The following is a 14,862-nucleotide window of genomic DNA, read 5'->3' as shown; positions in this document are numbered from 1 at the left end:
CATGCCATATGAGTGCTGGTTCTGGTCCTGGCTGCTCCTCTTCTGATTCAGCTCTCTGCTATGGTCTGGAAGAGCAGTGGAAGATGGCCCAAGTGCTTCACCCTGCACCCCTATGGGAGACCCAGAGGAAGCTCCTGGCTCCTGGCTTCAGATTGGCCCAGCTCCAGCCTTTGCGGCCATTTGGGGAGTGACCCAGGGGGCAGAAGACCTTTCTGTCTCTCCCTCTCTCTGTCTGTAGCTCTATCTTTCAAATAAATAAATAAAATCTTAAAAAACTTAAGATTTTCCAGTAACTAAAAAATTGTTTCTACTTTTGTCATTTATAATCCTATTTCTAGAACTTAGCAAATGAAGATAAAGGCTGTGTTTAACATATATCTTCAAAAAACTGAAAATAAATATGAAGGTAATCCTTAAGAAATTACATACATAATTGAAAATTATGGGTGCTGGCATCAAATTCATCTCTAATCTGAAAATTTAAAATTTAAAATTCAATCGCTCTGAAATCTGAAATATTTTGAGTGTTATATATGATGCTCAAAATCATTCTCATGTTGAAGTAAAACAGATTTTGTAACTTTGGATTACAGCTGCAAATATTCCCACAATCTGAAAAATAACAACATCTAAAACACTTCGGTCTCAAAAATTTTGCATAAATGATACTCAACGTATACACATGCAAATAACTATTACAAACAGTTGACTGCTTTCAAGACCTAAGAAAAATCTTCAAGATAATCTTTAAGGGAAAATGTCACTAATAATGGAATGGAAAATATTTCACAAATCAATATTTATAGGGTTGTTAAAAAAAATACAAGAATGTTTTCAACAAAAGTAATGAAAAAGGCAGGCAAATTCATGCTACTAAAATATACTAACCTGCTCTTAACAAACGGCACTGAGCTACTATCAACATCCCTGAAGGAGTTACAAGTAAAGAAAGTCCAGATTTCTTTCTTGAATAGTCACCTGTTAATAAAAATATGTAAAATATTTTCTACATTTGTTCTGCTCTTTGGGAAGCTACAGTACTTAATTATTTAGATATGTTAATCTCAATACTGCATTTCCTCACAGTAAACTATACATCTTACCTGGGATGAAAATGCTGGATCCAACAATGGCAAATATGGTAAGTAGTATTCCAGGAATAAGTACGAGAATGAACTGATTAGTTGGAAGCCTGGATTTATATTTCAGTCCTTAAAAACAAAACAAGAGTTATGAGAACTCAATCACAAATGAAACCATTTTTTTAACTTGTAAGGTATAGAGAAAACTGATAACTCACTATAAATGAATAACCTCCAAGGAACAACTCTTTCTTATCATCAAGTCATCTCACATGTTTCTCATAAGGCAAAGGAGAAGCTATATACATATAAAATAAATATGTATTATATAAATTTATATACACATCAATGCTGAATGCACAGGTGTCATTTTGTTCCCCTATAATTTAAAGAGTAACGTTATGTACAAGAGATTTTCTCAAATGAGGAGGCACTATTAGTGTTTTGGGATAGATAAACTGAGAGGAGGGGCAGCTGCTCTATGTGTTATAGAATGGTGAGCAGCGTCCTTGGCCTCTGCAAACCAGATGCCAGCAACAGCTCCCAGTCATGTCAACTGAAGTGCCTTTTAGACATTGCCAATGTGCTCTGATGTGCAAAATCATCCCAGACTGACAACACAACACGGACATAAATAAGGCTGATGGGAAAAATGGCTAATTTAATAATTCAAGAATGAGAAATATGCTCTACCTTATATAACATTAATAAAGCATCTGATATATAAATAATTTGTTTTAAAAGAGAGGTTAGATAAATATTGCACAATAGATAAATATGAATAATATTTTCAAGTAAGGTATTTTGATTAAAGCAAACTGCAAAGATTAACTAGGATGGTTACTGATTCTAATTCTTTTGTCAAGTACCAGTGTCTTCTCTAAAAAATTATGCAATGGGTAGGACAAAATTTTTTTTTTACTATATATTGACCTTTTCTATTTTGGTTAATATTAAAATTAATTTTCACCAAGATATTGCAAATTGTAATGTAAAAGCAGTCTTGAGTAGCAGAAAGAAACAGACTGTGTGACTGAATTCTGCTGTGTGTCATCCACATGTGTATGTTCTCCATGTCAGTAATTAATGAGTGGCTTTCATAGAGGGGAAGGTACTTAAAAATGGTATATTTATTTAGGATTTAATTTTCTTCCTGTAATTGACAGATTAAATATAATAATTAAATAATATCAACAAATAAAATCTAATTAAGATATACTGCAGCCACCTGCAGATTTTTTTTTACTGCCTATACAGCCATGCTTTAGATGATAATCTCAATTTTAGTCTTTTTTAGGGGAGACTGCGGCCTAGGTAATAGGCAGTTCTCAGGCTGAGTAACTGAAATCATATGAGTTAGACAAGACAAATCCACAGTAATTGTATCCTATGGCAATTTTTCAAGAATTTACTGAGTCTGCTACCTTCATGCAGCCTTGAGATTTACATGACTACTACACAGCCAGATCCTTTATCATGAGGCAGAGTTTCACAGCTTCCCCTTTGCTAGGCTCCAACACTGGATGGAATGAAACTGATTGTACAGGTCACAAAAAGCACCAACAAAGGAAGAGAAACTTTCTGTAGACATGTCACATTTTCCATTTTACTCCCCTGGATATGATTATTTAAATATGTCTGGAAGTTCTTCAAAGATTTCCAGAATAGAAGCTGTTTCAAATGTATCTCCCAATCTTTCATAAGAGACTCTTCCCAGGAAAATTGGCATCATAAAGGAGCTTCTAAGATAACACAACAAGGATTTCCCATATACTATAACTTCATGCAAAAAGGCTGCTTTATGACATTCTTAATAGAAATAAGAGTTTGAGCCTCCTACAAGATTCAACCGCTTCAGGCAGAGAAGAGCTATAACAAGACAAAATATTGTCAACAATGGCAGCAAAAATAAAACACCACAGAACAGTGCTACTGGCAGTGTTCTACCATCAAACGACCTTCCCCTTTGAGAACAGGTACACTATTCATTGGAAGTCATTTTAGTACTTGTTGATTGGTTCATGACTATTTATAAGGCTACCTTAAACTTTTCCTTAAATTAAGCAACAATTTATGCCAAATACATTAGTGGGGTCTACCTAAGTAACCACAGTGAAAGATCTCCATGTTTTCTTTATGAAGAGTTCCTTGGCTCATTTCCTTTGCTCAAAATGGACACAGTTCAGCAGCAAGTGTGGGGAAGATAGCGCGTTGCTGGTCCTTTTGTCAGTTTCCCAGTGTAGCTACTGGGCAAGGAATGTGATATAGATATCTGCAAAAACTCAATAATCTCAAGGGGCTTTGATCCATGATCATTTCTTGCCCTTCAAGTAGTGAATGTATCCTTATTTGTCAAACTATCAAAACAGCAAATGTAACAAGGAAAAGAAAATATTTCCCAAAAAACCTTACATTAAGATAGAATTTGACATGTTCTTAACGGGATCTTATCAAATTTTTGTATTATTTTTAGCTGCTTGGTAAGACCATCTATGATTTTAAAAATTAGCATGGATTTAAAAAAAATCCTTTTGGGGGCAGCATTTCGGCATAGCAGGTGAAGCATCCCAGATGAGTGCAAATTTCATGTTCTCCCTGCTGCTCCACTTCTGATCGAGCGCCATGCTAATAATCTAAGAAAAGCAGTAGAAGGTGTCACAAGTGTTTGAGCCCCTGCCACCCAACTAGGAGACTGAGACTAAGCTCTTGGCTCCTAGCTTAGGCCTGTCCTAGCCCTGGCCATTGTGGCCATCTAGGGGAATGAACCAGCAAATCGAAGATCTCTCTCTTTCCATCTCTCCCTCTCAATGTAAGTCTTTCAAATAAATAAATAAATCTTAAAAAATAAAAAAAAGAAAGGAAAAAGGAGGTAGGATAGGAATGTGGGCAGGTGGGAGGTACCACTATGATCCTAAATCTGTATATATAAAATACATGAAATTTGTTCAACTTCTATAAATAATTTAAAAACTATGTATAGGAAATACATAAAATTTATTCCCTTTATATAAATAAAAATATTTAATATTAGAAGTAGCTGAAAATATTGAGATCAATACACAAAATGAAATGCATGAGAAATAACAGTATTGGGACCAGTGCTGTGGTACAGTGGGTTAGGCCACAGCCTGCAGTGCTGGCATCCCATATAGGCACTGGTACAAGTCCTGGCTGCTGATCCAGCTGCCTGCTAATGTGCCTAAGAAAGCAGTGGAGGATGGCCTAAGTGTTTGAGCATCTGCACCCACGTGGGAGACCCAGACAAAGCTTCTGACTCCTGGCTTTAGCCTGGTCCAGCCCTAGCTGTTTCAGCCATTTGTGGAGTGAACCAGAGGATAGAAAGTATCACTCTGTGTGTGTGTATGTATGTGTGTGTCTCCCTGTCTCTCTGTAACTCTTTCAAATAAATATATAAACGCTTAAAAATCAGTATTTACTTTTATATCAAAAAAATTTATAATACTGCCTTACCAAGAAATATCAAAATCTAGGCAGACAATATAACATGTTTGTCAATGAACCAGTAATTCTAAATATTTTCTTTTAATGTTTCTACATCATTGAATCTAGCATGCAACTTTTCAGAAAGGTGCTAGGTTGGTTCATTTATTTCTATAACAAAAATGTGCTCTGTACCAACAATGTACCAGGCCCTTTTATTAGTCCAAATAAAGAGACAAATATAAGATTATTTTAATTCAACAATAATAGATTGAACATTATCAAATCTATGCAACAATTATTATTCTAAGTGCTAACAGTTAGCAAACAAGGCAAACACAGGGCCTGCCTCCAAGCCTTTATTTTCTAATGGGAGAGGGTAGATGATTTTCCTTAGCTATATAAAAGGAAAGGATTTACTTTGGTCTAAGAAATAACTTTCTTATACCTAATATTTAAAATTAATATGAATGAAACAATGACATGTCCTCTAGCCACCTGAACAAATAGCTAACATTATGAAAAAAAAAAAAAACAGTAAGGTTGTCTGGTCTCCTTGTGACAGATATACAGCACGCACAAAAGATAGAAAATAGGTGTGGCTGATGAACCCTATTGCAATTACTAAGTCAGTTGGGAACAAAATAACATCTACCATGTTAAGTTTTCATGACACTGCAATGCGTAGATTTGACAGAATCAGTAGGAAGTCCACCCAGTAAAATTCAAAAATCCAAAAATGAAATGCTTGTTCAGTGAGATTTAGACATTCTCTGCCCAAATGATCAATGAGTGACTAGAGAGATAAGAAAGCTTATCAATGAGATATAATACATATCAGCCTGTGAATAAATCATAAAGGGTAGTTAGATTTAATTAATGTAGTGGTTTCTGATATCACTAGTAATGCAATTTTAGAATCTTTTCAGTATCTGTTGAGCAGTAAATCAGCATAACTTCACTGCAAGAAAAAGCATTTCCGATAACTTAAAATGAAATTACCATTTTAAAATTTATAATTATTTATCATTTTAAAAATATTTTATTTGAGGCCGGTGCCGTGGCTTAACAGGCTAATCCTCCGCCTTGCGGCGCCGGCACACCGGGTTCTAGTCCCGGTTGGGGCGCCGGATTCTATCCCGGTTGCCCCTTTTCCAGGCAGCTCTCTGCTATGGCCCGGGAAGGCAGTAGAGGATGGCCCAAGTCCTTGGGCCCTGCACCCCATGGGAGACCAGGAGAAGTATCTGGCTCCTGGCTTCGGATCAGCGAGATGCGCCGGCCACAGCGGCCATTGGGGGGTGAACCAATGGCAAAAAGGAAGACCTTTCTCTCTGTCTCTCTCTCTCACTATCCAATCTGCCTGTCAAATATATATATATATATATATATTTTATTTATATTTATATTTATTTATATTTATATAAAAATATATAAATTTATATATATAATATATATAATATATATTATATATATATTTATATTTATATTTATATTTATTTATATATATTTTATTTGAAAGGCAGGGTGGCAGGGAGACTGGAGGAGACCGATAGACTTATCTTCTGTTCACTGGCTTACTTTCAAAATGGCCACCAAAGGCCAGGGCTGCTAGTCCATGGCAAATCCAGAGTCTGGAACTCCATCCAGGTATCCCACATGGGTAGCACAGGTTCATATACTTAGGCCATCTTCTGCTGCTTTCCCAGACACATTAGTGAAAGCTGGACTAGAAGTGGAGTAGCTAGGACTCGAATTGCACTCCAATATAGGATACCAATGGCACAAGTGGTGGCTTAACCCACTGAGCCATGATGTCAGTCCCAAGGTACTACTGTTAAATGCTTAACAAAATCATTGAAAATACACACATAAATAAAGGATCTGTGAAACATGTGCAGTAAAATGAGCATTGATTGCCAATAATAAACAAGTCACTTGCCTAAGCGCAAGTAAAATAATTTTACAATAAACTCCATCAGTATGTATTCCAATGAAATGATTTTGTCACACTGAGTACTGATGGGCTATTCCATAATCAATCTATAGGAACTAGAAATAAAACAACCCAGATAAAAGTATTTTGAATATAAAAGATCAAAGAAAATGTCCAACAGACCAATTCCCTTTTCCTCTTCCCAAACATTCCCTAGCCTTTTGAAAGGGCTCAAAAATTTCAGTGTACCTGCAGACAACTAAGATGAAAAATTCCAATAAACCACAGAGAAATAGAAGAAACAGTGACCATAGGAATGTGGACACAACTGCCATGCAATAGATTCTCAAGATGCAGCCAGAGGAAATCAGTGAAGAGGAACTTATTTGCATAAAGGGGAAAAGTGAGGGGGTTGTGACAAAAAGAAGACAGATCTTTTGAAGTATCACAGTCAGACAGAAAAAAAAAAATGAATAAAAAAAAAATAGAAGAAACTAGTGTTCAGGATCTATGGACTGTCATCAAACAACCAAATATTTGAGTCTTAGGAATTCCTAAACATATAGGAAAAAAAGGGTTTGGAATACCTGTTAAATAATAGCAGGAAATTCCTCCAATTTGAAGAAAGGCACAAACATTCAAACACATGTAACACCAAATAGACATGATCATAAAAGATCCTCACCATAACACATTAAAGTCAAACTTTCAAAAGTAAAACATAAATAGAATATCTTAAATTTGCAAGAGAAAATAATAATATAAACGTCCAAGGAAGATAAAGTTCATGAAGCATACAACAGGCCAACTCATTACAGTATTTTCCTGGCTTTCCCTTTTATAAAGATTGCAAAATAAATTAAATTAATATTACTTAACTCCTTGCCTGTAGAGATATTTCCTCATCTGCAATGATTATTTCAAGGTGGTATGGGGAAAGCAGGAATAAATCTTACATTTAAATGTTTAAATATTTAGACTGTTACCTTAAATTTCACAAATTCAGTAAATTTCCTTATCAGTGGAATTTCTTTATCAATTTCTTTTGGAATGGGAATATGGTGGAATGTGAACATTAACCAGAATAAATATTAACTATTCCCCTCATAATGATAATTCTGTGCTCTTGACACCAAATCTGATTTAGCATCAAGATTTGCACTTGGAAGGCAGATTACATTATTATTACAGGGAAGTAACACGAAAGAACACAACTTTGTTCTGACCACTTCCTTAGCTGCACAGTGAGGATGAAACAACACTGTTCAAACTGGGCTTTCCCAAGGGTGAACACACAAATACAAGTTCAAACTGTCAATGGAAAGATAGGGGAATATTTATGCTCCAAAGAATAGCATTCTATTTTAACATTAATGTAGCCTGTGACTACCTATGCTTTCCAACTATCATGTGCATAAACGTTTGATAAATATTAAGATGCTACCAAAGAGTTTAAAGAATTACTTGTATTTATAGTTTAAGGAGTTATTACTAGCATTTATATGAGTTTAAGGAAATATTTGTTAGTATTCCCACAATTGATGCTTTACAGCTTAAAAAATAATTAAAAATCACCGTCTTAGGAATTAAAATGGAACTGTTTAAAAGTATAGGGGCAATAAATACTCCTAAGAGACTACTAGTATTCAAATCACATATGTATAACTGTCACAGTTATTCTTCCTAATATAACAAGTGATATGTAAATTCCTTCCGGAAATGACAATTTCATCACTAAAATATAAATAAAAATTAGAAATACTTACTTACAACACATAACTGTCCCCAGAAGAAAATTACAGACAAAATTGGGAAAACTACAATGAGCATAATTTCATTTGGAGAAAACCATGAATCTGAGGAGAAAGAAAAAAAATCACAATTAATATTTATCATAATAATTTTAAATCCTGTCAGTGCTCTATAATGTACATTTTATTGTAGAGAAGGAAAATAAAAAATAATGCATTAAAGTTATTACCTTAATTTATTTATGTGTACACATATCATTTACTTTCAAAAATCTTTTGCACCAATACAAATTTACCTTTTAATTCCATTTCTCTACGAACCCTTGGAAGTACCCTCACACAAATTTCATTTATGAAACAAAAAAGCCTGACAGTTACTTAAGTGTTTTTTACATTTGTCCTAAACTACATTTTATACAAGGAGGTACTACAGCATACTAGCTAAGAACAGGGCTCCGTAGCCACCCTTCTTGGACTTGAAACAACTCTAAGCTGTGATCCATGTAAATTTAGACAACCTCTAACACTTCTCCATTCTTCCGTGCCCACAATTATTACACAGGCACAGCACAGCATCTACACATTGAAGGACTCTTGTGACTATTATAAAGTTAACACATGCAAAGGACTTTAAACAAAGCTTAGCATTTACCATGTACTCAGAAAATGTTGCCTGCAATTATTATTATTATGTGCTCCTATGTTCAACACCTGTCTATATAACATGCCAAAAATTTGCCTTCCTGAAACCATGATAGATTCCTGTAAGGACAGACTCAGAGGACCTAAGTGAGGTAGCTGTACCACGAGATACCTTCTCCCTACTGTGACTAACACCAAGATAGAAGATCCCTGATTTCCCCTATTATCTCTGGAACAGAAGACTTACTCATGGATAATTAGGCTTTGAAAGGATTGTTACAACATAAAGTAATATGAGGGGATTTAGGTTATTAACATGTTAGTTATATGGTGAAAATATACCCACAAATTCTATATGAAGGGCACTGAGACATTAGAACTTCACATAAGATTTATTGAGAATTTAACAAAAATATATATATGTCAGGGCCAGAACTGTGGCATAGAAGGTTAAACTGATGCCTCTGATGCTGGCATCCCACAGTTCAAATCCCAGCTGCTCACTTTCTGATCCAGTACCCTGCTAATGGCCAGGGGAAAGCAGTGGAAGACTGGCCAAGTGTTTGGGTCCTCGCCACCCATGTGGGAGATCTGGATGAAGCCTGTGGCTCCTGGCTTCAGTCTGTTCTAGTGCTGTCCGTTGCAGCCAACTGGGGCCTAAACTAGCGGGTGGAAATCTCTGTCTCTTCCTCTCTAACTCTGACTTTCAAATAAATAAATCTTTTGTTAAGTGTGATTACATCTCATAAACTCTAATACTGAAAATTTAGCAATTAAATTTCTTGCATTAAGCCTATAATGTTAAACCGTTGTGAAATATATACATTAACCTCTAGAAGATAACATCATAATTTCTACCTTAGAGACATTAGCTTTACATATCTAGTGTTTTGCCCAATTCACAGTTGACTCAATACATTAGCTGTTTAAGTTTATAAGTCATAGGGCAGTTCAAAGAGTAAATGGGAGACTTTTTCTTGTTGTTCAGATACTCCTTTGTTAAAGATTGCCATCAATAGACAGATGTTTTTAGATATTTGGAATCAATACTTTAATTTCTACCAGATAACTAAACATCTTCCTATATCACAGAAAAAAAATCTTTAATAAAGTCTAAAATCCTACCAGGGGAAATTTTTTTAATTATGCTTAAATTTTCATATTTAATGTTCAAGGAATTTGGAAAAAAGCTCTATGGCCTAATAACTATGCTTAATTTATTTTTCCTTTCCCCTTTTGCTTTATTTTGTTTTGAACTGTGTGCTGAGAAATCAGTCTGGCTGAAAACCTGAAATGTATTCAGCTATAAAAACTGAGGATTTAAACTTGAAAAAAACCACTCAGTTGCCTGAGCTGGCTGTTCCACAAGGCTGTTTAGCTACAGGTTTTATACTATTCTTATAGAGTGAGTACATGCATTGAGTCAGCTCTAAACGACATAGATTTATGTATGGTTATCAATCACATTGAAAATTGAACTCCTGATGATTGTTTTGATTATGGATTGAGTAGGTACATTACATTCCCACATGGGATATTCCCTGTATTCAGGGAGAGGCAAACAAAGGGGATGTTAATCACTCTTGTTACCACGGCTCTAGGATTCCTAGGGTATAGTAAATGTTTCCTTCTTCAAGACAGAAGTTTTCTTGATCATAGTTGAGGTCTTTGAAAGGTCTTGTCACCCAGGAGTCAGGTGCAGGGTACCTTAGGCTTCTTCAAGATTAACTTCATAGTTGATTAACTCCTTAAATACTCACAGGCATCATAGGAGGAATTATGAACCCCTCCATACAGTTGAGGAAGCCAAGGGACAGTGAATTAATGATCATGAGTTTTGTAAATTTTCATTGCCCAAACTGACTCCTGATATCTACTTCAATACTTTCCCCATACCTCCCCTGTCAGTTTTCCTTATTTCAGTAGTGGTAACTACATTTCTCCAGTTGCTCAGGCCAAAAACCCTGAAGTTACTTGCACTTGACTCCTTATCTCAAATCCCATTATCTAACTGAACATCAAATTCTGCTGGCTCCATCTTCAAATTACAGGTAGTATAATGTTCACGTTCAAGATACGCTAATAATGACATGTCCTTTTACTGGCCTCTCCCCACACAAAACAAACCAACCTAAGATATATAGATACCATTAATAAAAATAATAGATACACTTGACCCAGATCAGATCACACATTTTCCCTTACTCCACAAATATTTATGGGAAGCCCATCACGGAGAGGTTCTCCTCTAGGCACTTAAGGTCCAGCAGTGAACATGGAAGAGTATCCCTGAGCTCAGAGAAGCAGAAAGGCTTCCACGTAGAGGAAACGGAATTTAGCCTTGGGAGGAAAGGAGCCTGCCACATAAAGACAGGATTGCATGTTCAAGGAGCCAAGTAATAGTCACTATGGCTGGAATTCAGTGATAAAAGATCAAATGGGAAGAGTTTTCTGGGGCAAGATCATGTTGGGTTTTAACAATTTGTCTTATATAGGGGTGAGTGAGTTACAGAGAAGCAAATGTTACCTTGACTTAAGGAAGAATAACTGTCTGATATCTGTAATTCTTTGGGAAGTTAACAGTGGCTCATTGCATCATACCTTTAGATAAGAAGTTTGAATGGCAAACTTCTTGGGGCAGGACAGAAGTAATTTGTGAATTATATGATGAGACAGACAAGATGATTGCTAGATTACAAGACTCTATGCAGAAATAATAAGACATAAAAGAGGATACTTCAATGACAAAAATAATAGAATTACAGTACACAACTCTTATTGTTTACTTGACTCTTATATGGAGTTTATTAGAATTATTTTGGGGCTCAGTCAAGCTTCCCACACACACTCTCTTAACTACCACACCACTATTTTAATAGGTGAGAGAGGAGGGGATCCTAGGAGCATCTCATTGAGATCACTGAGTCAGGATCCTGCCTATGTTCAGCTACTGTCACTGACCTGAACATGTTATCTTTCTAATTTGTTATGGTGGAAAAAGTTTGAGGATCAATGAACAAGATGTTTAAGAATCAACTGAGACGCTGGGAAAAGCCACAAGGTTTTTATATGAAACAAGCCATGAAGCTATTTAATTCCTAAGCAGTATTATCAGATGATGTCCAAGGGGAGAGTGAGAGTGAGATAACTGCTCTGATTTTTTAGGGCATTAAGAAAATTAATTGAGCTTATAATAGCCTAAGAATAACATCAGATATATCATGGAACTCATTAAAACTGGCTGAAGGAATTGGATAGAACACCCAGAACGGGGTCCATTTACCTGACACACAGCAAGTCAATTACTGACACCAAAATAGTGGAACAAAGTAGTTTATTTCTAATACATAGGACAAGGAGTCAGGTAGCTATCACACAACTCCCAAACTGCCCAAGAGATTATGGCAATGACATTTTTAGGTTGCAGGGAGGGTTAAACAGTGCATTATCAACTTAAGAGTATCTAGTTGTTCCACAATGCTGATAGCCTTCCTTGGATTGGTCGATGGTAGAAGGCCAGGAGGATGATCTAAAGATGCAGTGATGGCTAAGTGGGCTCTGGTCCCTTCTGAGGTATATAGATAGATTGGCTATTACCTTGTTGGATTACGGCTTGAAGTTCCTACAAAACATCTTAAAATAGAGGCAAGTGGTAGGATATTAGCCATAGAGATGACAATTGAATTCCAAGTGTTGCAATCTGGAGTCCTGCAGAACCAGTCTGATGGTTGCACCACCCTCCTACATTTAGTGAAAGATCAACAAAACAAAAAGCTGTTTTAGAAAAGATAATCAAAATAGACAAACATTTCAGACTAGCAAAGGGGGAGAGAGAGAGAGAGAGAGAGAGAAAGGGAAAACTCAAATAAATAAAACTTATAGATGAAAAAGGAGACATTACAACAAACACCACTGAAATAAAAGGACTGTAAGAAACTGTTATGGAAAACTGTATGCTAACAAACTGGAAAACCTTGAAGAAATAGATATATATCTTATCAAGATTAAATCAAGATACAGAAATCTAAACAAGCTTATAACAAGCAACAGGAATGAAACAGTGATTAAAGTCTTCCATCAAGGAAAAGTCCAAGAACTGGTAGCTTTGCTATTAAATTCTACAAAACATTTATTGAAATAACTCCTATATTTTTCAAACTATTCAAAAATACAGAATTGGATGGAACTCTGCCCAACTCTTTTTAAGAAGCCAGCATCACTGATGTCAAAACCAAACAAAGATACAACACAAGAAGAAAATTACAGACCTACATCCTTGATGAACACAGATGCAAAAATTCTCAACAAAATACCAGCAAACTGAATTGAAAACTACATCACGAAAATCACACATCAACATCAAATGGGACTTATCCTAGAGATGCCAGGGTAGTTCAACATTTGCAAATCAATAAATGTCATAAATCACATCAACAGAATGAAGAACAAAAACCATATGGTCATCTCAATAGACACAGAGAAATAGCTTGATAAGATAAAACCTACCTTCATGATAAAAACCATACAAATTAGGTACAGAAGGAACATGCACTGTTTAACCCTCAAAATTATAAAGGATTTATATGAAAAATCAATGACTTGATCAGCCCTTGTCCTGACTGTCAAGGAACAACTTACTACTTTATTCCCTTATAATATTTTTTTGTTCTACTTAATACTATTGAACTGTTTAATTAACACACAATTATTCTTAGGTGTTTAAATTTAACTGAAAAGTGATCCCAGTTAAATATAAGAGTGGGAATAAGAGAGGGAGGAGATGTACAGTTTGGCACATGATCAATTGGACTTGCCCCAAATGGTAGAGTTAGAAACGTGCCAGGGGATTCCAATTCAATCCCATCAAGGTGGCATGTACCATTGTCATCAGTTTCAGTACATAATTGATCATAATGATAGGATTAAGAGTCAAAGGGATCACATAAACAAGACTAGTGTCTGCTAATACAACTAACTGATAGAATTAAAAAGGAGAGGACAATTCAACATGGGAGCAGGATACACAGCAGACTCATAGAATTGCACTCTGGCCTCAGAATCAGCCCTTAAGGCATTCGAATCCTGCTAAAAAGCCTGCGTATTTGAGGCATGGAAAGCCAAGACACTCTGGGAAAAAAAAATGACCTAAATGAAAGATCTCTGTGAGTGAGATCCCAGCGGAAAAAAACAGGCCATCAAAGAAGGAGGTACCTGGGGCTGGCGCTGTGGCACAGCAGGTTGGCCTGGGGTGCCGGCATCCCATGTGGGTGCCGGTTCTAGTACCGGCTGCTCCACTTCTGGTCCAGTTCTCTGCTATGGTCTGAGAAAGCAGTGCAGGATGACCCAAGCCCTTGGGCCCCTGCACCCGCATGGGAGACCTGGAAGAAGCTCCTGGCTCCTGGCTTCAGATCAGCACAGCTCTGGTCATTGCAGCCAGTTGGGGAATGAACCATCAGATGGAAGACCTCTCTCTCTGTCTCTCCTCTCTCTGTGTAACTCTGCCTTTCAAACAAATAAATAAATCTTTAAAAAAAGGGGGAGGTACCTTTCTCTGAAGAGAGAAGAGAACTTCCACTTTGACTATGGCCTTGTCTAAATAAGATCAGAGTTGGTGAACTAAAGAGGATTCCATAGCCTTGCCAACTCATGAGAAAAGCCTCAGGTGATTACTGATGCCATAAACAAGAGTGTCAATTGTTAAATCAACAACAGGAGTCACTGTGCACTAACTCCCCATGTAGGATCTCTGTCCTTAAATGTGTTGTACAATGTAAATTAATGCTATAACTAGTACTCAAACAGTACTTTGTGTTTCTGTGTGGGTGCAAACTGTTGAAATCTTTGCTTAGTATATACTAAGTTGATCTTCTGTATATAAAGATAATTGAAAATGAATCTTGAAGTGAATGGGATGGGAGAGGGAGCGGGAGATGGGATGGTTGCGGGTGGGAGGGAGGTTATGGGGCGAAAAAGCCGCTATAACGCTATAATCCAAAAGTTCTATTTTGGAAAT

General features: G+C 36.3%; 1 protein-coding gene across 7 annotated transcripts in view; it reads right to left on the bottom strand.

The window, feature by feature from the left end:
* Positions 1–14,862, bottom strand: part of LOC133771604 (leukocyte surface antigen CD47-like) — a 158,365-nt gene that overhangs the window by 109,735 nt on the left and 33,768 nt on the right. For 5 of the 7 annotated variants that reach the window (XR_009867596.1, XM_062207730.1, XM_062207717.1 and 2 more), the window contains exons 3-5: positions 8,223–8,312; positions 1,104–1,211; positions 889–978 (exon numbers count right to left, since the gene is read on the bottom strand). Coding sequence is in view for 6 of the 7 variants with exons in the window: in XM_062207730.1 (XP_062063714.1) it covers positions 889–978; positions 1,104–1,211; positions 8,223–8,312 (288 nt within the window). In the remaining variant the exon portion in view is untranslated. The remainder of the gene's footprint in view (positions 1–888; positions 979–1,103; positions 1,212–8,222; positions 8,313–14,862) is intronic. The other 2 variants (XM_062207738.1, XM_062207755.1) reach the window with 1 other exon arrangement.

This window comes from Lepus europaeus, chromosome 2, assembly GCF_033115175.1.
Source record: "Lepus europaeus isolate LE1 chromosome 2, mLepTim1.pri, whole genome shotgun sequence".
Classification (NCBI taxonomy): domain Eukaryota; kingdom Metazoa; phylum Chordata; class Mammalia; order Lagomorpha; family Leporidae; genus Lepus; species Lepus europaeus.
Note: the sequence above shows the minus strand (reverse complement) of the source record. Positions and strands in the feature narration are given on the sequence as shown.